The sequence below is a fragment of the Aplysia californica genome, unplaced genomic scaffold (assembly GCF_000002075.1).
Source record: "Aplysia californica isolate F4 #8 unplaced genomic scaffold, AplCal3.0 scaffold00011, whole genome shotgun sequence".
In the NCBI taxonomy this organism is placed as follows: Eukaryota; Metazoa; Mollusca; class Gastropoda; order Aplysiida; family Aplysiidae; genus Aplysia; species Aplysia californica.
The window spans coordinates 1,539,511-1,566,217 of record NW_004797281.1 but is presented as its reverse complement, the minus strand read 5'-3'; the positions used below and the strand labels follow the sequence as shown (position 1 = coordinate 1,566,217).

Below are 26,707 nucleotides of genomic sequence, written 5' to 3'. Positions count from 1 at the left end.
TCCCTTAGCTGAGCTCTTTTGTGTAACCGTAGAAACGTTAGAAAGTTTCAAGATGGCGACTGCATGCAGGAGGTTTTCATCTTGAAACAGTGGCCCGCGCCCAGAAAAACGGTATCGACTTCTTAGATAGAGGGATTTAGGGAAATCATTTAGTGCACTTATTTTCTAATTTTTTAAAAGATCTATTTCATTGTAAATAAGGGTTCAATACAGGCATTTTAAACAAATTTTAATACTAAGATTGTGAATCACCATTTTAGCCTAGATTCTAGATTCCTAGATTATTATTATTAGACCATCTATATTGTGGTTGTTGTTATTGGCACTATTAAAACTGTATCGCCCTTATAATTGATATTACTGTTATTTTTTATTGCCTGAGTGATGATTTTAAGTAATTTCATGTAGCCTACTGGATTCATAGGCCTACATTCAAGTCATTCAATATCGTGTCCTCAGTGTGTCTTACTTTATCTGATTCCGTCCATGATTTTTTCAGGCTCTGGACAGAATTATTATTCCCTGTTCAGTTTTAGACCTGGGGTGCATCTATTTAATGCATTACTGTAAAGCTCTAAGTTACTCTAATATGTATTGTCATATACCAAACTCATGAGAATAAATAGAAGAATATGTTTCTATCAATAACAATGACTTATAATCTGTTTGTATTGCATTTTCCTTCTGACAAAAACGAATGAGAAAAAAAAAATTGCGCAACAGCTCTTAGAAAATTTCGACTTACCGCATTTTCTCAGCTCTACAAGTCCTTATAGTCCATAGGAATCAACACAACATTGTAGCGATATCACCCTAGCACACATTTATGCAAGAATTTCACAAATTTAGTTGAATATCTTTCTTTGAAGAGCCTTTTTATTATACCAGGCCCGTGTTGTTTACCCTTAGATCTAGCCTACATCGCAACAACAAAACAACGATTTTTGCAAGAATTTCGTGGAGTTTCGATCGATATTGGCGCTCAGAGATTGAGGTCAGGTTTGTTTACAAGTTCTACTTCCTTTCGACAACTTAAAAAGTAGGACTATGTTAAAAAGTGCACCTTTGTTTCGGATTTCGTTGAGCCGCTCACAGCGGCCGAATGGAGGCAGCGGAAAAACTCAGAGCCGCTGTCAGCTGTCGAGAGGACGGAATCAGTTAATATATATGTGTGACAGAAACACTGTGTAAAACCTGCAAACTCAAAATGCAGGCCATAATCTATTGTAGTGGTGGCGACAAGTATTTGTTTTATCATGGCACTCGGCCTTCCTCGTCTGACACATTTCGTTTTATTGTCACCCTTGCACAAAATCAACAAAACAAACTTTAAAAAAAAGCAAACAAAAAACAAACCAGTGAAAACAACAACAACAATGCGACTACCTTCATTTGGAACCTCAGAAGTAAATGGTTTGCATCTTTCATTTTGATCCATCCTGCTTAAGAATAAGATGGCCACCATTCTTATATGGCCACTTTTTTCTTGACAATGGGTTGCCATTCTACACAGGTTCCACCTTATGTTCAACAAGGTATATATATCTTAAGTTCTTCTGAAGCTGTGGGCCGTATTTATACAAATTGTTGTATTGTCACAGGCCAAAATTCACTTCAAAAGAGCTCTTTTAAAAGAAATTATGTGCTTAATTTTCTTTTTTTATGACCATGGTTTCCATTTTTTAAAATCCATTTTCTGCACCAACCACCTATGTTGTTTTATTAGACTGGTGTGATTGGGTTCAACTGTCCATTTTATTCCTAGTGAGACCACTTTGAAAAAGTTCTGTTGGAATGCGTTTTAATCTCCACTTCATAAAAGAAATACATGAAATGTAAAATTCCACCTTGCAAGTCTCTTCTCCTTTTCTCAATTGTTGTATTATAATGTTTATCTGACATCTTTACTTCTGTTTCTACAGAGAGATCAACCAACTCTACACTGCGCCCACTTTTGCTGGGTGGGTTAATTTCTTTCTAAAGGATGGCATTCAAGTTCATTTTGAGTCATCATATCAAGACGATTCTTAATGATGCAGAGGATAAGCAAAAGAAAGACATAAAAGATTTTGCAGGTGGACATCTGAATGAGTCTGTTCTTTTGAAAGCTCCAATAGTTTTGAATCGCAAACCATGGGCAAGTGCACATGCAAAAGACGTAAGTCTGAAAGCTGCCTCAAAGCCACAGCATAAGCCTCGAGTCAAGTCGGAGAAGGGAACTCCAAAAGAAGTATTGTTTGACTTCAGCTTAGGAACTGCTGGTGTGATCCCTCCTGTCAAGTCAAAAGTCCCCAAGACCCCAGAAGTGAGATACAGGTAATATCTTATTCCTATGACAAGCAGCCGTCTTCTTACAACAGTCAAACCCTACTGACGGTCACTTGTCCAAGACAGTAGTGGTGGGCGGTACCGGCGAAATCCAGTGTTGGTACTTTCTCGGCACCAGTACCGATACTGAGAGTGACACCAGTAGTTGACGTCACAGACTTCGCGTCTTGCGTCTAACGCCACGATCAGCGCCCGCATCCCCCCCCCCCACACACATCAGTCAGAATTGAAGAGGCGAACTGTGATGCAAAATACCTTTGAAGTTTGCCGCCGCTTGGGATTAAACCCAAGACGGAATCTTGGATTAAACTTTGCAAGCAGAATTTTATAAATATCTATCGCCGCTAAAAATTGATTTCATTTTCGGAATCAGCGTATCAAAATAAGCAAAGTGGCTCTCGTGGAACCTGATTTGAAGCCATATTTTAAATTTAAGCAAACTTCGTTTTTGATTATCAATTTTGAATCTGAAGTCCTGTATCAAGGTCACGCGCTGCGTTGTGCATCTGATGCCCCAGCTGCTAGACCTAAGCCTACACACTGCACACTTCCCGTGGCCCGGTAAGGAAAAAAAAACCCCGTCGCGTCGGCTCCTTCTCAGAGACGGTATTAACCGGTGGTGTCGGCTCCTTCCGAGAGCCGGTACTGGAAGCCAGGTGCCAGTACTGACACCCCCTTCGGTAGAGCCGTGAGTTCCAGTACTGGGTACCGGTACCTGCCCATCCCTACAAGACAGTTTTCTGTACAAACGGTCACTCTCACTCCTCCTGTTGCATTTTTGACAAAAATGTTATAATGACAAGATGTCTACCTGTCTAAGACAACTCATTTTTTTCTTGACAATGAGTTGCCATCTTGGACAATTTTGACTACACTTTAGTTTTCTGTTCTGGATATTTTTCTTATAGTTTGTCATAGTACATTTAATTTTGAAAAAAAGACATGCTTTGATGTTGACATTACAACCTCATATATGGATTCCACCTCCTTTTCCTAGGTTTTCTCATTTGAAATGAAAAAAAATGTGTATCATATTGTGTAGCTTTTGTCGTAAACAATAGAACCACTTCCTTGTTTTTCACCCAAACTGCCACCACAATATTCCTCAGATTAGTTCCTCCAGATGAAAAGGAAGGAGAAGACTCCGAAGATGTGCCCTCCTTCACACCCAAATCTCTGTACTCACAACTTGAAGATGGTGTTCTCATTGAAGAACTGCCTCCTCAAGAGTTGATGATGCCTGTGTCAAGAGGAAGGAGGAGGCCACTGGCAGCTGAGAGCGGAGAAGACAAGTTACCCTTTGTTGGGGACAGCATGTTTACATCGCAGACTTCATTTCTGTCCAGGCGATCAGACATGATATCTCCCCTTCCTTTCAACTACTCCCTGGTTCCCATGCACAGTAAAGGTAATAGAAACCTTTTTCTATACTTTTCATGATTTGCAGGGGGTGTTGGGGTGAGAAATATTTGATTCAATTGTGAGCACTGTTCTCCCCCAATAGATACAATGTTTGTGCTATTGTGGTCTCATGCATGCTACGGCATATGATAATGCTAATGAGGTTATGCGTGCCTCAACAACACTAAATTAACAGCAATTCTGGGAGATTCTAATAAACAAGTTATGTTGGTTTTTTTTCCCACTCTTCTGAAAATATATGTTTACCCACACATACACAGTTTGAATCAGGTATTGATGACATGTAAGTAGTGCCTACATATCCAAGGATTGTAAAGCTAAAGATGTTTTAATTTATGTTGGTACTCAAATGATACTGCTGTGCGTGTCTATGTACATTATCCTATGATATTTTATAGATTTTCATATATATAGCTTTATTATCTTGCTGATTTTTGACATAGTATTCTTACTTATGTAGGTCTCACAAGGAAAGACCAGTATCGCAGGATGAAAGGTTTTGATGCGACGGTGCTGAAGAGGAAAGAACTTACAGAGCAGAAAATTTTGTCTGGTGAGAAGGCTGCGAGGCATCATGAGTTCAAGCTTGAGCAGGTATTAGGATTAGACTTGTGGGAGAGGGAGAGAATAAAAGAGAGAGAGAGAGAGAGAGAGAGAGAGAGAGAGAGAGAGAGAGAGAGAGACACACAGAGACAGAGACAGAGACAGACAGAGAGAGACACAGACACAGACACAGACAGAGACTGAGAAAGAGAGAGAAAATGAGATGGAGAGAAAGGATTTCTATTTGAACCATATAGTGCTCGTGTGTTTTGTATTATTGTAATGCGAATTGAACACCTTCTTAGTAGGAATGTGCTGTACAAGAGAAATTTAATGTATTATTATTATTAATATAAACTCAATTAGGTAAAACTCATTTGTATCTACAGACATTTGAACGCATATATATTGATATTGAAATTATATTCTATGGTAGCTGCTTTTGCAAATGAAGTTGTATTGTAATAGAAAAAGTATGATGTAATATTTGTATAACTAACTATCTGCCGTATTAGACTCCTGTAAACAATTTCACTGTCATCCCATAGTAAAGTACAGTATAACACCGATAGGGCATACACAGAAGACACAAAATCACGCATCCGTCGAACTGTGCCTTTCGATCCCATTTTTTTTTCCCATTCTTTTTCTTTGTAAGATACCCCTCGAACTACAGATCCTTAGGAATACCGAGGCTGGTCCAGACGAATTCAAGCTGTCTCTGTTGTACTGTAATTTGTTTTGTTTTGTCAATTTTATTCTAACTCTCACCTTGCTTTTTCCATTTATTCAGGATCTGGAAGATCTAAATTTAAATGGTATTGGACCAAACTTCCACCGTCTTCAAGTCTTTAGCAATGTCCTGGAAGATGTCATAGATGAGTCTCCAACTTTCAATTACATTCTGCGTTGTGTCAAGGTAATTTTGAATGAAGAAATGTCTAAGCAATTTGACATGCAGCTCACATGGAAATGGGTACTTTTCATCTTGTAACGATAGTCGTGAATGTCTTTTGCAGTTTACATTTAAAGCGAAGTATGTTTAGATGTGCATCTTTTATCCAATTCCATATCAGTTTTTTTTCTATTTTCATCACATTCATTGCTGAAAAAAACAATTTCAGAAGTGTCTGTCTTTCTTTCTCTCCCTCTCATGCTCCCAATCCTCTCCCTCCCCTCTAATTCTTCCCTTTCCCTCCTTCTAATTCTTCCCTCTCCTTTTCTCTCCTCCACCTTCTTCCCTCCCTCTGTTTTTCTCTCTCTCTTTCTCTCTCTCTTTCTGTCCTCTCTCTCTCTCTCTCTCTCTCTCTCTCTCTCTCTCTCTCTCTCTCTCTCTCTCTCTCTCTCTCTCCCCCTCTCTCTCTCTTTCTCTCTGTCTCTCAATTTCTTTCTCCCCCCCCTCTCTCTCTCTCTCTCTCTCTCTCTCTCTCTCTCTCTCTCTCTCTCTCTCTCTCTCTCTCTTTCTCTCTCTCTCTGTTTTTCTTTCCCTTTCTGTTGCACACACAAACCCATAACACACACACACACACACACATACAAACACACATACACACACACTTATAAACATATATATAAATATGAATGAAAAACTGGTATCGGTCATATTTTTGTTTTAGGGTCTGCTAGGGTAAAAACAAAGATTGTAAAAGCAGATAGAGCTTGCTATTGACAGTGGATATAATACGTTGTACAACTGCTACGTATTATTTATTTATTATCTTTGTTTGTGGGTGGTTGGCCGGTGCTCTAGTGTGGATTGTTCCTTTTTTCCTATCAAACATCTATTTACCTTATACTGAGTGCTAATTGTGGCTGGATTGGGCTGATCGTCTGACTCGGCCGTCTGAAACTGAAATGAAAACAAACACATTTTTTTTTAAGGTGACCGACTCTGGCAATTGTCCCGATCCGCCGATCCCATCCGTAGTGGGCACCCCGTATTATCTCTCATTCTTATTTTCTTTTGTATGTTACCTCTAATCTTCAGCACCTATAGGACCAATTGTGCTGCAAATGCTATAAGACACCTCACTAAACTAAAAATAAACCACCTTTTCTCCGATAACACTTCTAATCTTCGGAATCTACATGACCTATTTTTTTTTAACAGTGAATGAAAATGTGTTTGTACGTAAGTATGGGATCAATCATTAGAGTTTCTTTTCTTAATGTGAAGACCTTCTCCATAAAACTCATTATTAAAACTAAAACTGATCTATCTTTATTTCTGTGTTTGAACGAACTGACAACAGACTTACTCATTATTGAAACTAAAATGATCTTTCTTTATTTCTGTGTTTGAACGAACTGACAACAGACTTACTCATTACTGAAACTAAAACTGATCTTTCTTTATTTCTGTGTTTGAACGAACTGACAACAGACTGAGTATGACAACTACATAGCAAAGCTGCTTGACGGACAGACGTCTCAGCAGCACTTGCTCCGAGACCAGGTGGATCAGATGGCTTCCAGAGGCACGTCAAGGCCAGATGATATGGCGGCCGCGATGGAGAAACTGCACTCTTTGGAGGAAGAGGCGAGGCAGATGCTGGACATGAATCAGAAGTAAGTTGTGGATAGCATGCCATACGGCAGAGATTTCCCTTTGATCTCAGCAGTTTTGTTGTTTGTGTGCGTATGTATATGTAGGGCAGTAGTTTATGCGTGTGAAAGGGAAGGTGTGTATGTGTCATGTTGGACATGAATCAGAAGTAAGTTACACGTGTAGTATGCGAAAGGGGTATGCCACATAGTGAATATTTCCCTATGTATTCTGCAGTTTTGCTGTTTGTGGTCAGGTCTACATGTCGGGCAGGAGTTCATGTGTGTGAAAGTGAAGGTGTGTGTTTATTTGTATGTGTGTCTATGTGTGTTTGTGTGTGTGTGTGTGTGTGTGTGTGTGTATGTGTGTGTGTGTGTGTGTGTGTGTGTGTGTGTGTGTGTGTGTGTGTGTGTGTTTATATCTCTTTGTTTGTGTACGTGTGTGTTTGTGAGAGTGTGTGTTAATATCTGTTTGTGTGCATGTGTGTTTGTGAAAGTGTGTGTATGTGTGAGTGTGTGTGTGTGTGTGTAAATGGAAGTGTGTGTGTCTGTAAGTGTGTGTGTCTGTAAGTGTGTGTGTGTATGGTGTTGAACATGAATCAGAAGTAATTTACGTGCGTAATATAGTATGCGAAAGGGACATACAACAGAATAAATATTTCCCTATGTACTCTGCGGTTTTGTTTGTTTGCGTTTGAGTATATGTGTAGGGCAAGAGTTCATGTGTGTGGAAGTAAAAGTGTGTTTCCGTGTATGTGTGTGTCTGTGTGTGTTTTTGTGTGCTTGTGTGTGTACGTGTGTGTATGTGTATACATGTATTTATGTGTGTGAGGAAAGGAGGAAAGGAGAGAGAGAGAAAAAGAGAATGAGAGAGAGAAAGATATGCAAGGGATCATATTTTTTCTGCATATTATATTGCTCTTATGAAAATGTTCATTGGAAAGAAATATAATGCACCCAGTTCCACATTCTGATAGTTCCTGGACAAATGAACTGTTTATATTATTTTATTATTGTTACTACCCCTATACTGATAATAATTACTATTAACATTATTGTTATGTTATTATTACTGTTACAACAATATAATCATCATTTTTGTGTCAATATAATCTGTCCTCGTCGTTTTATGCAAGAACAATTTTGAAATTATGCAAACTGAACCCAAAAATGTGAAATTATGCGATTCTGTTAATTTTAGCAAAGAATGATAAAGGAAAATAATCAGAAATTATGCAAAAAATGATCAAATTTGCTCAATTGTGCGGGGTGCATAAAACCACTGGGACAGTATAATAAAGAAGTATGGTCATATATACAGTTATTGTATTGAGTCTTTTCCTTGTCCATCCCTGCAGGCTGCGGGATGATGTGCATGCTGAGAATGAGCTCTTGACCAAGACTCCGGAGAATCCAGGTGAGTCAGCCATGTTGAGTGCTCTTATCTGTCATTTTTAAAAATCCAACCTGACGTACATTTTACCACCCTGCCCTTTGATTCCCAGAGATCGCTTTATCTACTTTTTTCTGCCTTGCAGACATTGTGGTTTCTGCATTACAAACAATGTCTCTGGTAATACCGATTGGTGTGAAGATTGCTTCCATTTGTGTGTTTATCTGTTGCTTTTGAATAAACCGTGAAATTTTTGTATTGATTAGTGCATTTGTATGAATATGAGTTTGTATGTAGAATCATTACCAGTGATGTTATAACAGTGAATAAAAATGTGTATGTGTGTAAAGACTGGATCATTCGAGATATCATTTTCATAGGAGCTTATAGTTTTTGTCACGTAGATGTCAACATGCATTTTAACCCTTTATCTTGACTGCAAAAGATGAGAAAATCTCTCATTGTGAAGACTTTCTTCTTCTAGCATTAAAAATATCAAAATTGTGATTCATCCAGTTCTATATGACCACTTGTTCAAAACAACCATCTGTTTTAATTATAACACTTTCTGTCTTTCATTTTTTTCCCTTCTTATTATGATGACACTGTACAAAAGGACTGCCAGTCTAAGATAATCATTAATTTTTTCTCTTTGACAATAGATGGTTGTCTTGGATATGTTCCTCTGTATGTTATCTGTCTGCCAGGATTGAACGTCCCACTCAGTTCAGCCTGTATTGGCCCTGTCATGTCAGGCAGGGTCAGAGATTTCTGCTTTGAGAATGGTCTAAATTGTGCCCAAGGGAGAGTAAATCATTTGTCACGAATCTGCCAATAAAGATGCATTGGTCTCCCTTATAAGCTTTTATGACATTCTGACTTGCATCTGACAGGTTTTTTTTTCCTTTGTGAATGTGTCAGAAGAACTATATTATATCTATGGCATCTTTTTGATAGAGGATCTTATAGCAGTATAATAATATGAATGATACAACTTTGCCTTGATTCTAGACCTAGAAGAAGTAGAGAGCCCAAGCATTACTCTGCACCTCTCAGATCTTGATTTCCTTGATTTGCTCCAAAAGACAGACATGATCAATATGTTTGGAATCAAGGAAGGTGTAAGGATGTACTTTGTTATTCTATATGTAGTGATAGGGACATTATTTATGATAGGGAATTTTTTAATTTTTAGATTAGCCAGGATGGCAGCTTAACAGCGTTCTCTTCTATGATTTTCAACCAAGGAATCTTTAATGTGTGCAGTTTGTGTAGGACCTCGCCAAGATTTTTTCATCCTTATCCGAGAAGAGTAGGTGCTTGATCCTATTCAATTTACGTTCAGGGGTTTTGAGGAAGAAGATTGTGGGAGTGAGTGAGAATTGGGTTTTTTTGGGTGGATTGTTTTTGTTCTCGTGGATTTTTGTTGTTGTTGATAATCTGAGAAAAAGACAAGTTTAAACCACATAGAGGAAAGGAAGAGGAAGCTGAAGAAGAAGAGAAACTTGGAGTCTTTGGCATGAGAGGGGAGCAACTGTAGGCCTACCTCTACATCAAATTTCCCCCCATGTATTACATAGTTACCTTTTATTAAAATTGATATTTCTACTCATACTCTTACCTTCTACATTTGTTTTCTGTCACAATCTAAGGATTTATTTTCCCCTCTGTAACTAAGATCACAGTAATTCATTTTCCTTTTCCATATGGAAAAATCTGTCTGCAGCCAACAGAATACCATCTTTCAAAGGTTTGTTTGTCCTGCCCACTAGTCACTATTTTGCATGGTTTGCTTCCATCTTTATTTTTAAAATTCAGATAGCAAATTTTCGAAACAGCACTTTAGTTAGAAGTAGCGAAGGCTTTGGTTTCCACAGGAATAGCTGACATCAGTTAGCTAGAGCTAGACTATAGTATGATTTCTCTATTTGTTTAAGTTTTGTATGACATGCTTATAATACTTTCCCCGTATAGACTTAATGCCCATCGAAATAGGATTTCAGTCTGTACACTTTTTGTAAATTGTGTAGGCTACTTGATGATGGGCTTGCTTTATTTTCCGGTCCTGAGAAAACTTTCAGGAACTCAGCTTTTCCATAACATGTTTTAGTCCCTGAGTCATGCATAATGTTATATCATGATAAAGTTTACTTTTTCTTGCCTAGACCTGTTTTAGAAAGTCCTCTTCCATTACGCTTTTTCCATTTTTAAAATTGTGTTGCTTTGATCATTAATTTTGCACCTTTACGACACATTTTAGCACAGTAGTTTCTCTTTTTTTTATTTTCACATTTCACATTTTGACATTGGAATACATTGAATTGTGCCAGCTCATTCTGTATAATTATTTATTTGATTTATTTATCTATTTATTTATCTATTTATTTATCTATTTATTTATCTATTTATTTATTCAGGCTATTCATACCCTACAGCCAATTAGGGCTAGTATTGTTTAGCCATAGTAATCTGTCTGTCTCTCTCTCTCTTTCCCATGTCCATCTTTTAGGATCAAAAGGAAGACACACATCTTTGAATTGATCAACTTGTTTCCAGATTCATGTTAAACACATCAAAATGCAACAGCTGCAAGCCTTTTATTTCTCATTGTCCTTTTATGATGTATTATAGTTCAGTAGGTAGAACCATATAATGCCATAGCTGTCTATCCATATGAAAATCAAAGATTTCCTTTAGGTGATACGACCTTTTTTTTTTAAAGATTTAAAAATGTGCCTTTGAAATATGCAACGGGTACCTAAAAAAGCAATGGTCTCTTTTTGAAATGGCTGATTTGGATATAGTTGAAAAATTAGACATGTATTAGAAAAGAGAGTAGTTTATTTCCTTCTTATTATGTGCATGATATAGCGCTATTTTAGTCTCAAACACAGCAGCAATGTATTATGGATCCTGAAAATAAACCCCCAAAAGTAGGAGGATAGTAGAAAAGGTGTGAGCTCACTGAAGAAGAGAACCAGAGAAAAATATAATAATGTCCTGTTATGTTACAAGAGGTTTAGTCTGTACCGTTCCATTCATGAGATGAAAAGCTGCATGTTTTCTTTCAGCATGTTTCTATGTTGAGAATTTGTTAATGATAGTTTTATGATAATAATAATGTTTTTTATGTCTTTGAAGAAAGCTTAACAATATAATATTGTTTCAGTTCACAATTTTTTTGTTTTTGGAGGTTTTTCAACTCTAATCACAGGCTTTCCTTTATTGAAATGATAATTTTGTGAACAACCGAAATAGTAATATTGTGTGATATTTCTTCGACTCACTTTGACACCAAACTGTTGTAGTTTTATTTTCTTTTAAGATGCACTTTGAGCGCACTACAGCACACCTCTCACTTCATTAGAAGTGTTGTATTGTTTACGGGCTTCGTTCTGTAGACTGGAAGTGATCTGTGTTAACCATTAATTTAAAAAAAAAAATCAGAATGGTAAATAATGAATAAAATGGTAATTTTTTAAATTTGAAAAAGCCTTAATACATGTAGACATAACTCTTGAAGTGTGTTAATATCAGTTTAAATAGTTTAATTCTCTATTGCTGTAGACATAAAAAATTTCCAAATGAGTAGCAGTGAGATATTGTTGGTATTCACTGGAATGTCCACAACAGGATATCAATACCCTTTGTCTTTTGTTATCTGTTTTGTTTTATCTCTTCACAGATATGCTCTAGCATACTCTCTCTAACCTGTTTGTCCGCATGCTTTACTTGTGGACCCTCCCACACACATACAGGCGTGGGCACTCACACACACATACGCACACACACACACACACGCACACGCTCATCCACACACACGTACACACACACACACACACACACACACACACACACACTCACGCTCATCCACACACACATAAACACACACTCATACACACACACACACGCACACACACACACACACACACGCACACACACACACACACGCACGCACACACACACGCATGTACACACATGTCTCTTGTGCAGTTTAACTACACCCAGCACAAACACAAAAATCCTTGATTCATTCAGTCCATTTACCTACTCTTCCTTTTTTCACTCCTTTCTGTCTTTTTCTTTTCCTCATCCCTTTTCTTCTCTTTTGTCTTTATTTCTTTACAGGGGTGTCTCCCTCATTAAAAAAAAATATTCGGTCATAATTGTGTTAGCCTATAATGGGTGGTTGGAGGGTGCTCTGGTGTAGTTTGCTTCTTCTTTCCTATCAAACGTCTATCGTCCTTATCTCCCTGTCTTCTATTTTATGCATTTACTCTCTTGTAATACCTCTAATCTTCTGGCGCTCGTATGGCCTTATGCAGTTGCAAGCGCCATAAAACCTCTAAAAAAAAAAACCCACTCACATATTATAATGAAATATTATGTTATAGCAATAAACTTGAAGACCTTGTGCTTATTATATTGCACGGCAACAATAAAATCAAGCTTTATTATATTTTTTTCAGTTGAGGTTTAAAAAAATTAGATTTCCATTAGTATTGTATGAACACTGTTATTTACACGGGATGCAAAAATGAAGTTTCTTTCTTTCTTTTTTTTTTCCTGTTTTAAAAAAATATATTTTTCCTTCTTATATGCTGAGTGTATAAATTCTATTGACGTATGAAACAACTTATCCTCCCAAGCTGTGCTTGATTAGTTAAACATAATAACATTACGTGATTGTATCATTTTTTCTTTTTTTTGTTGTTGTTGTGTTGTGTAATGCTACAGCCAGGAAAACACCACCTGCAGGAGGCTACTCTCGAAAAGAACAGCCAGTTGAGTTGTCCTTGGAGTTAGAAAACATGAAGGTAAGCTCAGTTTCACTTTACTGGTCTCATGTCAGTTTCAAAATTGAATAGTCTAATAACTAATTATTGAACTCAATTTTTTAAAACTTTTTCAAACTCTTTCTCTTAGTTGTCACGCAGAAGTAAAATAATATATTATTAAGTGTCGTTTTATATTATTATCATGCCGGTATCGTCCTGTTACCTCAGTTTAATGTGAAAGCGTACATTTTTGATTATGTATTGTGTACAGAAATAACACTTCATCATAAACTTGTCATACATCTTAAGTGCTTATTTTGTATTACTCATTTTAACCAAAGTGCTAAGGTGTCTGCTTCTTCATGGATGAAATTAATTGCAATGTATAGCTATTACCTAAAATAGTTGCGTTGTAACACTGGAGTATGAGACCCTTAAAGTCAACATTTCCAAAAAGAATCGTGTTTCTTCGTATGATAATCAATGTGAACAAAGTACAGGATTGATTTTTAAAGTTATATTGACATGTATATCTGAGAAAAAAAGAATCTGTTTTCAAGTCTTCATATTGTGTGTAAAGCATTTTGTAAAATCATGTCAATGCTACGGTGTTCCAGTGTGTGCATGGCGGATGCTCTGGTGTGGTTTGCTTCTGCTTTACTTTCAAACATTATGTTGTCGTTATGTCTTCTCCTTCTTTTCTTTGTTAAGTTACTTTCAGTAGCAACACCTCTAATCTTTGGCACTTAAGTGACCTATTTGCGTTGCATGTGCCATGAAACTCTTTACTCAAATTCCATTACGTTACTTATTTACTCAGCTTCACTTTCGTTTTTACCCCCCCGGGGCAGTGCCACTGACGGAAGTGTCTTTAGGCCATTCCCAAAGGGGGGACATTTCTCGTTCTAGTACACAGTAGAATTGTAAATGGGCTGATCCATGTCATGCTCATAACTGTGCCTGATCTACAACAGCGAACTGCTGCTTTTTCTTTCCTAATCCTTGCTATTGTCATTTTCCCTCTACTTCTTTTGTTTGTTTGTCACACTCTTGTGAACTGCTATTTCTGGGGTGCCTTGATAGTCGAAGCAGACTTTGTGCTGTTAAAGCTAGAGAGGTGAGCAGAGTAGGCCTAAGTCTGATTCCCTGTAAGGACTTCTCTGCTGACATCCATCCCTTGGCGCTCATATGACCTTATACAGTTGCGAGCGCTGTAAAACCTCTACTAAAGCTATAAAAACTTACATTTTGGTGTTCCTAATGTAACTTTCTGTTGTCTTCAGGCTTTGATTCTGGAAAAGATGGATGAGCTGACGGCCATGAGGGTTCAGCTGAGGGATGAGTTTGTTCCCATGACGGTCTGCACCCACTTGGAACAATGTATTAAAGAAACAGAGGTAACACTCTTATCAACACCATTAGGTTATTTAAGAGATGGGACCTTCGAGTTTAACGTCCATCTCCGAAAGGACTGAGCCAAATGGCACCTACAGCATCAGACAAAGCTGAGGTACGAAGCCCCATTAAACAATGCTTTATGCAAAAATATTGAAAACCATAATACTAATGATGGTTGTTGTTGTACAGATTTAACATTCATTTCAACACTTTATGGTTATTTAAATGGGACCTCTAAATTTAACGTCCATTTCTGATAGGACCAAGCCAGATGAATGGAGAGCCTTGCAAACGTCCCAAAACAACCCAAGTTTAAGAACACCCCATTGGGGTTTTGAATTAAGGCCATCTGCTCTGAAGTCCAGTGTGATATCAACTGAGCTAACAGACCACCTATATTGATTATAATAATGATGTAATGATAATTTCCTATTTGAAAAAAACGCCTGGTTTTTCTCAGCATTTTGACATTTCCCTGGCTGACCTGTGAAACGTTCTCATCTTCCTTGGAAGCATTATAAGTACAAGCCACAGTTTTGCTGAAAAAGGGGAGGGGGGGGGGTGGTGAGTGAACCCTTATTTTGTATTTTCTGACCTTATCAGAAAGACTGGAAATTTGATGAGATGTTCATATTACTTTATTGATTCTTCTGCATGCTTTACTGAATGCCATTGTAAATAAAGGCTATTGTACAAAGTATGAAGGTATGAATGTATTTTCTTTTCAAGGTGGAGGTACAGAAATTGCTGAAACAAAATGAGTACTTTGAGAGAAGCATTGCTGAAATGGATGCTGATCTGAAAGAAGCTATCATAGAGGCAGACACCAGTGAAAAGGATGCAAGGTATGTTTTTCTTTTTACTCCTTGTTCTGGTAGTACCTTAAAACTTACATAGAATTAGAACTTGTATCTGTGGTGTTGCGGTTAGGCACTAATATTGCCACACACAGAAGACCTGAGTTCGATTCCTGAGTGGGGAGAACTACTTATTGAGTATCTCTGTCTTTTTGCTGGATGTTGTGTCCCTCAGTCAGGGTTTAGGCCCGACAGGCAGGGTTGAAATCCCCTACTCTTAAATCATCAAAATTGTGTTGATGAAAATTTTTTTTAAAAACAACGCTTCTCTGCAGAACAGATAGAAAATTATTATTCTGTATCTGACAAACAGGTTAGGTTGCTTTGTTCCTTTCTTTGTGTTATTGCTCACAGTTCTTAACCTCAAAGGGAAAAAAGAAAAACAAGTTACGACTTTAACTCTTTATCGCCAGCAAGCCGCTCCCAGTGGCTCGCGGTCGGAATCCTTGTGTCGGTGCCAGCGGCTCTGGCGCATTTTTTTACTACGGCTATGACATCAAATTACTCATCAGCAGTTGCCGAAAACAAGTCTGTTTTAGCTGGAGATCATTCTTTAGATGAAGAGCTATTGAAATAAGTTCACTTGTTTTGATTTAATCACCATTTTAGTGACATATATGTCAATTTTAGATTTTGTACTAAAATAGGGCCCCGGCATAATGGGTTTACCCCCCATGGAGATAAAGAGTTAAAAACTGATGAGATGTTTCTTGACGACCAAGGAATCCATTTTTTTCTCACTATGGTTCAGAACTTGGGGAGAGGATTAGTCGTCTATGTGGTTCATCACAGTGAAAATAAATGGAATGCACAGGCACACTTGTGTATCATGATACTTACAATACTATCAAATGTGTAGGTTTCACACATATTGTTTTATTTACAATCTCCTCAAGTATTTGTTGTAACTTTTCATAACCTGAAGATGTTCCTGGGTGTCAGAGTTTAAGCTGTTAGAATGTTTTTTTTATTGTGAAGTGCCCAGAGCCACCAGGGAGTGGGCACCATAAAGAAGGGATCTCATTATTGCTGAATCTACTTTTTCTGCCACCGGTCCAGGACATTCTTTTGTGTAAACAACTACTTCTCATCCTTGTCCTTTTTATGGTGCTGCACAAGACATCCACCTGGGGCTTTCATGATCTAGAGGTTACAGTGTTCGCTTTTCATTCAATAAATTCCTGGTTCGAATCAGGATAGTGACAGAAAAGTTTCTTCTTTAAATTTTTCTTCATTCACTTCCTTTCCTGCCCTCTAACCATGTTGTGTCATCTGCTTTCATCTCCATTTTTTGCCCCCACTCCCTCACCTCCTCTTGGCTCCTGATTCTATCTGCAGCCTTTCTGTTGCTACTCCTTAGCTGCTTCTAAGTGCATTCTTTCAGCCACACCCCTGATATTATGGTAGGTAAAATCTACACCCGGACAAGGGCGAAAAATCTCGGAGGTCCCATGTGCAAGTTGCATGTTAAAGATCCCTTGGTGGTCCAAAATCAATATATAAGAGTAGGCTTCGGCAGCCACTTGGGAAAAATTCAAAATTTCCTACCAACTGAAGATGCTTAATGTGTCCCGGCGCTCATATGACCTTATACAGTTGCGAGCGCTGTAAAACACTTACACCCTACCCAAAAAAAAGACATCCTATTGTCCAAAACAACCACCTTTCTCCTCTGGAAAAGATGAATCAGCTGACGGTCATAAAGGTTCAGCTGAGAAATGGTTCAGCCTTCATAAAGCATGGCAATTCTGGACAATTTTGACTCTATTATTATTACATGTATTTCATCTTAAACTCTTATTGAAATATTATTGTGCTTCTCATTCACATTTGTCACTACCATTTTGCTCTTCAGGAGAATATGGTACAAAGTGAACTCTACCAAAGGTATGCCAGGACAGAGGCAAGGAACCGGCACCGAGAGTGATGAGGATGATGATGACGAGAGTAAATGGAACTGGTACATCTCTTAGACACTGCAAAGTAAAAAAAAGGGGAATTTGTGCATTTCTTTGACTCTGTGGATTAAAGAAAGGTGAATTTGTACAATGACTCTACATATTAAAGAAAGGGGAATTGGGATGTTTTTTAGACTCTGTGGAGGCAAGAGAATGGAACTGGAACAAGTATCTCTTCATCATCATCCGGTGCCTTGCCGACTTGCGTGGGCGATCATGGACCTCTTAGACTCCTTCAAATGCATGAAAGCGGGATTGGTAGATTTCTTAACACTTTGCCATCACATCTTGGCGATCGTCAATGTTTACCACCCAGTTTCTTTGGATTTTCCCCAAAATGCCTTTGCCTTTGATGGCAAGTGATGGTGTTAAACTCTATTGACAAAAGTAGACATTTTACTTCTCCCATCGAATGGGATGTTTGTTCTCATACTTTTTCTACTGGAGCTGCTAGAGGGTTAACTTAGTCAGCCCACAGGGCCGCTCACTGCGGCTTACTGTCTCCTGTGTTTGCCTTACTTCAGATCATTTTCCTCTCTTCTTTTGTCCTTACCACTTGCTTTTCAACTCTTTTTTCTGGTGTCATTAAATAGTATCTTTTATGCTGAACATTTCTATATGCCTCACACAGGGTTTTATAACATTTTGATATTTCTTTATTAACTATTTGTGAAACCACTCGTGAGGTCACACGAAGCGGTCACAAATATTTGTGTCTGGAGTCAAAATTATCTGTGGGCAGAATCAGTTAAAGGAAACTGGCTAGATTTCTAGGATTTGCTGCCAGTCTGCCACAACAAAACTTGATTAGCACAAAATCAATTTTTTTTAGAATGTTTTTGGGGGCAACGTTAAATTTTCCTTTAGAGATAGCAGCATAGATCTTTGGGTAATAAGTTCCGTACTAAAGATCAGAACAGTTGATATTTTGTGTTCTTTACTTTGAAAATAATTATGGTAATATTTGTGTTGTTTACACTGCTCTTGAAGTAAATCCTTTTGACCAAAGCTGTGATGGACTGCTGGTTTCAATGTATACACTTTGACTAGTACTGCTGCTAGTTCATAGGCCTACGTATTAGCTTTGGATCAATATTGTTCGGGAGGTCATATTACATAAATTTCAAAGTCTATTCAAACCAGGGGTTCCATTTGATAAAAGTACGGGTGAGCATTAGGTATTATATTTTTGGTAAGATACTTGTGAAGGCTTTAATTGTAGAATAAGTGTTATTTTTGTTTGATGATTTTAACGTTCTACAAGATACACTTGTATAATTTTTATGGTAGAACTACCCAGTTATTCTGCCCTAAGCTGACAAAATGTCTTTTTAAAATGAATTCACTGTAGTTTTGAGATAAAGAGGCTTTTTGTCTGCACGGCCATTTAAAAAGTCGCTCTTCCAGAATTCTAATTCAATCAATAACTTGTCACAGTTTTACTTTGATTTTTTTCCACACAAGCAGAGAAACTGATCAGGCTTTTGATTTTGCAAATAAGAATATTATTATTGCGACAAAAATGAAAAAAAGGGGCATTTTGTCAGCTTTTGGCTGTATTGGTTAGAGTAATGAAGGAAGAAATATGGGATGAAGACAGATAATATGCAATAGTAAATTTGCGTATCTGAGCAAAGATGTTCTTGTATGCGCTTTTCCTCATTATAGAGATTTCAATTCCTATATTTGTGTTTTAGTTCCTGTCAGTTTCGCTTAAAACTTTGAAAGGGGAATATGATGCAAAGATTTACCAAGAATCAACTAGTTTTTGTGAATCTGTTGGAATTTTTTTGTGAACGTGTTTATTGTTAATGTTGAAGGCTTTTGTAAATGAGTTCTTCACCTTGTTGATAAGATGTAATACTAATTAATGTTGACATTGTCTTAAAGTGGATGATCATGTTTTTGTGAAACTGCTGATTACCGTTGATTCATGACAAGATTACTTAGGTACTGTTGTGTTTGAATGAGATGGGTATTTTTAAAATGAATGTGTCACGCAAATGTGTTTGTGTGAGTGTGTGACTCTTCGTGTGCGTGAGCACACTCTTGTAGTGTTGTGTTAGGGCTATGTGTTTAGCTTTTGCCTTAATAAAGAGAATAATTTACTGTGAAAGCCGCTTGTTTGAGTATTGAAGTTCTGATTGATAAGAAGATGAATTTCCAAAACGTGTTTTCTAAGAAATGACAGTATGTGAAATAAGATGTTACTCTGGCCCGAAACACTTTAGTAACTCGGTTTGACCCAGCTTTATAGGGTTACTAAGTACCGTCAAACTCGGATATAAAAAGACAGACGGGACTGGCCGTTATTCATTGATATAAGCAAGTCCTGTTATAACCGTTACCAAAGGAAACTACCTGTACCATTACACCTTCAGCTTACTATAATATGTGAGGCATCGAGGTGGAATCAGGCTCTCGTAAAAAAAATCAAAGTGAAGACACTTGCATTTTTCCGCAGGTTTGTGAATTTTTATCAAATTTTTGTTTTTGGGCTCAACACCTTTCACGCCCATTAAAGAACTCATTTCTGTGTGGATTTTTCTGAAACAACGGTGATTAAAGGCACAGAAGATGTAAACTTTCATTTACTATGGACTCTTAAGCTAAGGAAATAAGTAATTTTTGGCGGCCATTTTCTCACTAATTTTACCTCTGAAAACAGGTAACCCCCACCTCCCTCATTCTCAAATATCTCGACATGTATTTAAGATAAACGGATATTTTTTTCATCCAAATAAAAACAAGTGAACAAGCTTTAAGATGATACCAATAACTCTATGTGCCCAAAAATTGACGAGAACCTGATTCCACCACGCTGTCTCGCATATAATATATTTGATCACAGCAGATCCTTTTCAGTGGGCTGTTTTGCTGACACTGAGGCAGAATTGATCAATGACCCCACAAACACTATGGAAAGGGGGGGGGGGGTATGTGTTGAAAGTTTGTGTTTAGGCAAACGATCATACAAATAGGCGAAATGTCTTGGTTGAGACAATTTTGAATTATTTGACAGATAGATCTACACAGAAAAATTAAAGAGGTGTGCCATACAAGAACACGTGGATCAACAGGATGCCTCAAATCAAAGGATGGGAATATCATAATGGACAACGACAAGATACTAGAACGTTGGACAGAATATATCGGTGACCTGTACAATGACAAAAGAGATGAACAAAGAAGAGTGGAAAATAACAACGAGGGACCACCAATCATAAAAGAAGAAGTTATCAAGGCACTAAGAAAGATGAAGAATGGGAAAGCTGCAGGACCGGACAACATTACCACAGAGATGATTAGAGCTTTAGAAGACTTTGGAATCACCACGCTGACAAAACTTCTTAACAACATATATGCCACTGGACATATTCCATCAGACTTGTCAAAATCTATCTTCATAGCTTTACCGAAGAAACCTAATGCAAACGAATGTGAAAGGCATCGTACCATCAGCCTCATGAGCCACATAACAAAATTATTACTCAGAATTATTATGATGAGAATACGAAATAAAATTCTCCCAGAAATAGCCCAAGAACAGTGTGGATTTATTGAAGGCAAAGGCACTGCAAATGCCATATATGTCATCAGAACAACAATAGAACGTGCCCTAGAAGTTCAGAAAGATCTTCATTTATGTTTTATAGACTACACCAAGGCATTCGACAAAGTCAGGCACGACAAGATCACCGACATGCCAGAAATTCTTAATATCGACGAAAAAGACTTAAGGATTATCAAAAACAAGTACTGGGATCAAACTGCTGCAATGAGAATAGAAAACGACATCAGCGAATACATACAGATTAAAAGAGGAGTCAGACAAGGATGTGTACTTTCTCCAGACTTGTTCTCCCTGTATAGTGAAAATATCATGAGACACATAGAAGAAATGCCTGGTATCTCGATAGGGGGACATGATATAAACAATCTAAGATATGCAGATGACACAGTCCTAATAGCAGAAGATGAAGAACATCTGCAGAATCTATTAAATGTCATCGTACAAGAGAGTGACAACATGGGCTAAAACCTAAACATCAAGAAAACCGAAACGATGGTGATAAGCAGAAAAACTCCAATCCCAACATGCAATATCAAAATCAATGATACCACCCTCAAGCAAGTACAACATTTTAAATATTTGGGGACCATTATATCATCAGATGGTAGATATCACACCGAAATTAAAAGCCGCATTTGCCAAGCAAAAGCAATCTTCCACAAGATGAAACAGATACTAACAAACATCAATCTGTCACTGGAAACGAGGAAAAGAGTACTGAAAAGTTACATCGAGCCAATCCTATTATACGGGTGCGAAGCGTGGACAATCAATAAACTGCTGGAAAGAACAATTGTAGCGACAGAGTTGTGGTTCATAAGACGCATGCTACGTATCCCATGGACAGCTAGAAAAATAAATGAAGAAGTCCTGGTTGAAGCAAATTATAAAAAGCAACTTATCACGAAAACGACAGGCAGATTTCTTTGGACACACAATGCGGAAAGAAGCATTAGAGAATACTGTAACAACAGGAAAGTTTAATGGAAAGAGAGGCTGAGGCAGACAGAGGGAAAAGATACTGGACAATATGACAACATGGCTGAGAGCAGCAAGAACAACAGACACCATTGCTGCATCGAAAGACAGATGGAAGTGGAGGTCTGTGATCGCCCTCGCCAGTCGGCAAGGCACCGGATGATGATGATGACAGACAGAAAGCAAGTTCATGAGCTGCAAGATCACTGTTATTTCAGAGTCTGCATAGATTGAGCCCTGTTATAGCCAGGTTCATATTACTTACACTTATAGAGACAAAAAAAAACCCCGGGGATTTGATTTATCACTGTTATATCCAAGTTCCTGTAATAACAGAAGCGGTTATAAATGGACGGACTGTACTTGTGAAAAACATTGGAGTTTCTAATTTTTAAATTATAATTAAAAACAAAAATACAATGACAGTATATAACTTTGTGATCAGACTAGTTTGATTCTTTAAAAAAAAAAAGGTTGGAGCTCCTACATTGAATATATAAGTTATTGATGTACATAATCCAATAAGATGTTTGACATAGACACACCCTCTGCAGTCTTTAAATGTAGAGGTGAATGCACACACACACTCACACATCTACACACACGCAGACACACGCACGCGCGCATACGCACAGACACATGTATGCACTCACACACACGCACGCACAGACACACGCATGCACGCACGCAGACACACACGCACACATACACACTCGTGCACACATATACACACATACGCACATAAACTCTCTCATACTCACGCTCACAAACACGTGCTCACACACATACACACACACTCACTCTCTCTCTCTCTCTCTCTCTCTCTCTTCTCTCTCTTTCTCTCTCTCTCTCTTTCTCTCTCTCTCTTCTCTCTCTCTCTCTCTCTCTCTCTCTTACTTGAATCTCGTTTGAATCACGTTAATCAACGCCACTCGACGAGGGCTAATGGTCGCTTGGGTGTTTGAGTAATCGGGCAAAAAAACGAAATGTTAAGTGTGCTGACAAAATGAGTTACTTCTCATGATTCGAGCCCTGAATAGATAGATCATGCAGATAGGTAAACATTTTTACAATAATTTATATGTATGGAATAATAAAAGGCATGTTATACTTAAAAAATATGGCATCAATAGAAAATCTACATATTTGACCCTAGTGTCGAATTTTGGCCAATATATCTATTTGTGGATCGCGAGAAGTAACTCATTTTGTCAGCCCGCCTCACAAATAGTTTTAAGAGTAGCCTAATTTTTTCCGTTTTTTGGTTGGGTCTTCTGGGGCAGGACTGTTTTTGACCTCATGGAGTTGGTAAAAAAGACCATTCATCTTAACGTTCAATTTGTACAGGATGTTTTTGTTCAGTCTGTATCAAAGACAACGAATGTTTGTGACAACGAGGTCTTTTTGCTTCAGCTAGGTCTGAATGGTCCAGAAATCGAAAATCAAAGGGGAAGAGGAGGGGGGGGTGTATTGTCTTGCGTTCTTAAAAACGTTCTAGATTATCCATTAGCACATAGACCATCCTATTTTTCAGGGACCTTTCGATTACACGGTGTGTGCTGTCCATTTCCATTTGCATCTGTTCCTTCCAAGGTATTTATGTTCTATAATTTTGTTCTATCTGGTACAAATGTCGCTAATTGCACTTGGCAAGACAGTGTTGTGGTCTGATAAGTTCTGCCATCACTGTATAATATTATTATATGACGAACGTGGCATATTTATTGTCAGTAAGCTCCTCCAGGAAGTTGCTGACACAAGAAGAGAATTCACTAGCAATCAAAGGTCCTTCTCCTTCGTGCCAAACGTGGCACTTCACATCTTTGGTTACCAAATAAACAAAAAAATATAGACAGCTAATTTGGTCCCGTTATGATATGGGGCAGCAAATGCTTTCAACGCCGTACTAACAATAAGTTCGCTTCCAAGTCCATGCACACTAGACATACTCTGGTCCCATCCACTGAGTTTTGTGAAAAGCTTCTTGTTAGATTCTTTCTCCTACCCTGCATACTTCACATTGATCATTCCGACATAGGCCTACATGATACAACAACATGTTGGTCTTTTTGAACATCTCTCAAAAGTCGTCTGGGACAATGTGTGACTCTTTCCGTTTTCTTCTCTACAAAGGTCTCTGAGGCTCTGAAAGTGTTAGTCAAGATAAATTTTGCCTGTATTCTGTCTGTAGTAATGGGGAAGCAATTTCGTCAAGTTTGTCTTAGAATTTCTTACCTGAAAATTGCTCGTCCCCTTCTGTTCTCTGGTAATTTGACAATCGTGGAGCTTCCATCTCCGTCTTTGCAACAGTCATGAATAACCACTGTGTGGGGGTAGTGGTATACAAACTCATTGTTTTGCATCGTAAGTAGAATAATGCATGAGATTTATTTCAAATTGAAATGTAGAGCTGGAAGGTTGAAGTTAAAGATTTATTAAAGAGACAATTTACGGGGCGAATGTGAGGCAGCGTGGTGGGATCAGGCTCTCGTCAAAATAATCAAAGTGAAGAAACTTGTTTTTTTCTGTTGGTTTGTGAATTTTTATCAAATTTTTGTTTTTTTTTCCTCAACACCTTTCATGCCCATTAAAGAACTCATTTCTGTGTGGATTTTTCTGAAAAACGTCGATTTAAGGTACATAAAATTGAAATTTTCAGCTACCACGGACTCTAAAGCTAAGGAAATAACTAATCTTTGACGGCAATTTTCTCACTAATTTTACCTCTGAAAACAGGTGGCCCCCACCTCCTTCATTCGCAAATATCTCGACTTGTATTCAAGATAAATGGATATTTTTTTTCATCCAAATAAACACAAGTGAGCAAGCTTTACGATGATACAAATAACCCTACATGCTCAAAAATTGACGAGAGCCTGATTCCACCACACTGCTTCACATATGTTTATGGGTTGCTTTTTTTCGAGTGACAAATTAAGATAAGATAAGATAAGATAAGATAAGAAACATCTTTATTGTCCAGATCCTGGCACATTGGTTTGGTGTTCCACCACGAGTACACACACACACACGCGCGCGCGCGCACACACACACACACACACACACAAACACACACACACACACACACACAAACACACACACGTACACACGTGCACACACATACACACACAAGTAGGCTTACAATCACATGCATAATATAAATGAGCAGCAATATAAACAATAATAATCGTAAGCTAGATACACACTCCATGTTATTTTGATGCATGCTCTAAGGTCGTAAGTACACTAAACAAGGTGGTTAAGATGGAAGCATTTTGATAGATGATGGTAAAAATGACCTTCTGTATCTTTCTTTGTTACAGATCAGAAGCATGGGTCTTTTACATCTGACTGATGTTTTTATTTGAGGGAATAAGGGATGCTTGTTGTCTAAAAAGATGGAATTAATTTTCTTAGTGCAAGCTGTTATGTACAATTCATCCAAGTAGGGGAATGAAGATGTTGAAATTTTATATGCTTTCCATATTAGTCGATTAAATTTTTCTTTATCTTGTTGTCTTGTGTTCCCGGCCCATGCTGTTATACAAAAATTGATCATACTCTCTATGGTTGAATGGTAGAACATGGACATCAATGTTTTATCAACTTTAAAATACTTTAGCTTTCTTAGAAAAAATAGTATTTTGTTCACTTTTTTATGCAGGAGAGAAGTATATATATATACACACACATCTATATTGAGATAGAGAGAGAAAGAAAGAGAGAGAGAGAGAGAGAGAGAGAGAGAGAGAGAGAGAAAGAGAGAGAGAGAGAAAGAGAGAGAGAGAGAGAGAGAGAGAGAGAGAGAGAGAGAGAGAGAGAGAGAGAGAGAGCGTAAAATAACTCCTAACGAAACAAAGCAAAGAAATCGCTGCCACGCAAATAAATCTTCTGTTTTTTAGAACGTTGTTGTATAATAAATACAGCAATCCTATTATACAGCGCGTCATTAAAAAGCTATCAAAAACGAAAACTAGCACTTGAATCGAATATCCTCCGTTAATTTTCTTCAAACCGTGATGGTGGTATTGACATTACATTTTCTAAGGCCCATCTGTTGCCAGTCAAATTTATCCCCCTGCCTCAGTTGATTTTGTTGCCTGAATATCGAGCGTGTAAATCCTTCTCCGAGATACTTCTCCTCAGAGGAGTGCCTGAAATGGTTTGGGGGTGGTTTGACAGTTGAGATGGAGAGATTATTGGGAAAGACGGTAAAGATTGCACAAGGGAAAGATGATTAACCCTATCCATACGTCGTGTTTTACTATCGTATCCATACGACGTGGGGAACTGTGTGCCACTATTTTCCAAAGAGGAAATTTACTCGTTTTCCGATTCGTACGCTTTGCATAGCAATCTGTCTAAATACTTATTAAAAGAAGTACTGAAAGTTTCAAAGAGATCTTCGTACTAGAAGTATTCTAAAATGTGAAGAATACCACCCCGGGGGTACAAAATAACACCTGGGCATACGGATAAGGTTTAGACAAAAGAAGCATAATATGGAAGAGAAGAGAGGGAAATTGGGGAGGTGGAATGGAGAGTGAGTGTGTCGTGAACACGTGATAGAAAGAAAGGATAAAAACAAGAAGAAGAATCAGAGGAGGAGGAGAGAAAGAAAAAGAACAAAAAGAAAAGAAAAGAAGAAGAAGAAGAATGAGGAAGATGGAGGGGGATGACAAGAGTTGATGGAAATATGGGAGAGCAAAACATCATAAAGAAACACAATGTTAGAAACGGACAGAAGGGAGAGGAAGTAAGTATATGTATAGCAAAAAACAAACAAACAAAACAAACAAACAAAAAAGCAAAAACCAACAAAAAGCAACAACCACAAGAATAACAGAGTTTTGAAAAGAAGGTGGTGATCATGAGAAGAATCTGAAAGAAAAGCAGGGTTGGATGAGGCAATTTAGAAAGACGAGACACCCCCC

General features: G+C 37.8%; 1 protein-coding gene across 2 annotated transcripts; it reads left to right on the top strand.

Moving 5' to 3' along the window:
* The first annotated feature begins 28 nt into the window (after window positions 1-28).
* On the top strand, window positions 29-19,337 carry LOC101859215 (uncharacterized protein C6orf118). Of its 2 annotated transcripts, XM_013083593.2 has the most exons (12): window positions 29-111; window positions 1,923-2,316; window positions 3,438-3,736; window positions 4,211-4,344; window positions 5,087-5,212; window positions 6,677-6,861; window positions 8,196-8,254; window positions 9,957-9,980; window positions 12,968-13,047; window positions 14,292-14,405; window positions 15,136-15,251; window positions 17,119-19,337. In XM_013083593.2, exons 2-12 carry the CDS (start codon window positions 1,985-1,987, stop codon window positions 17,234-17,236), a joined length of 1,587 nt encoding a protein of 528 aa, XP_012939047.1. In that variant the 5' UTR covers window positions 29-111; window positions 1,923-1,984; the 3' UTR covers window positions 17,237-19,337. The 2 variants fall into 2 exon arrangements, with proteins under 2 accessions (XP_012939047.1, XP_005090080.1); XM_005090023.3 differs by lacking the exon at window positions 9,957-9,980.
* Window positions 19,338-26,707: the final 7,370 nt, after the last annotated feature.

What these genes read in the sequence shown, in the direction of transcription:
- LOC101859215 (XM_013083593.2), top strand. Translation starts at nt 1,985, where the DNA reads ATGGCATTCAAGTTCATTTTGAGTCATCATATCAAGACGATTCTTAAT. An exon ending in CAGAATACCATCTTTCAAAG is followed by an intron (nt 9,981 to 12,967) that starts GTTTGTTTGTCC and finishes GTAATGCTACAG; the next exon opens with CCAGGAAAACACCACCTGCA. An exon ending in TGGAGTTAGAAAACATGAAG is followed by an intron (nt 13,048 to 14,291) that starts GTAAGCTCAGTT and finishes TGTTGTCTTCAG; the next exon opens with GCTTTGATTCTGGAAAAGAT.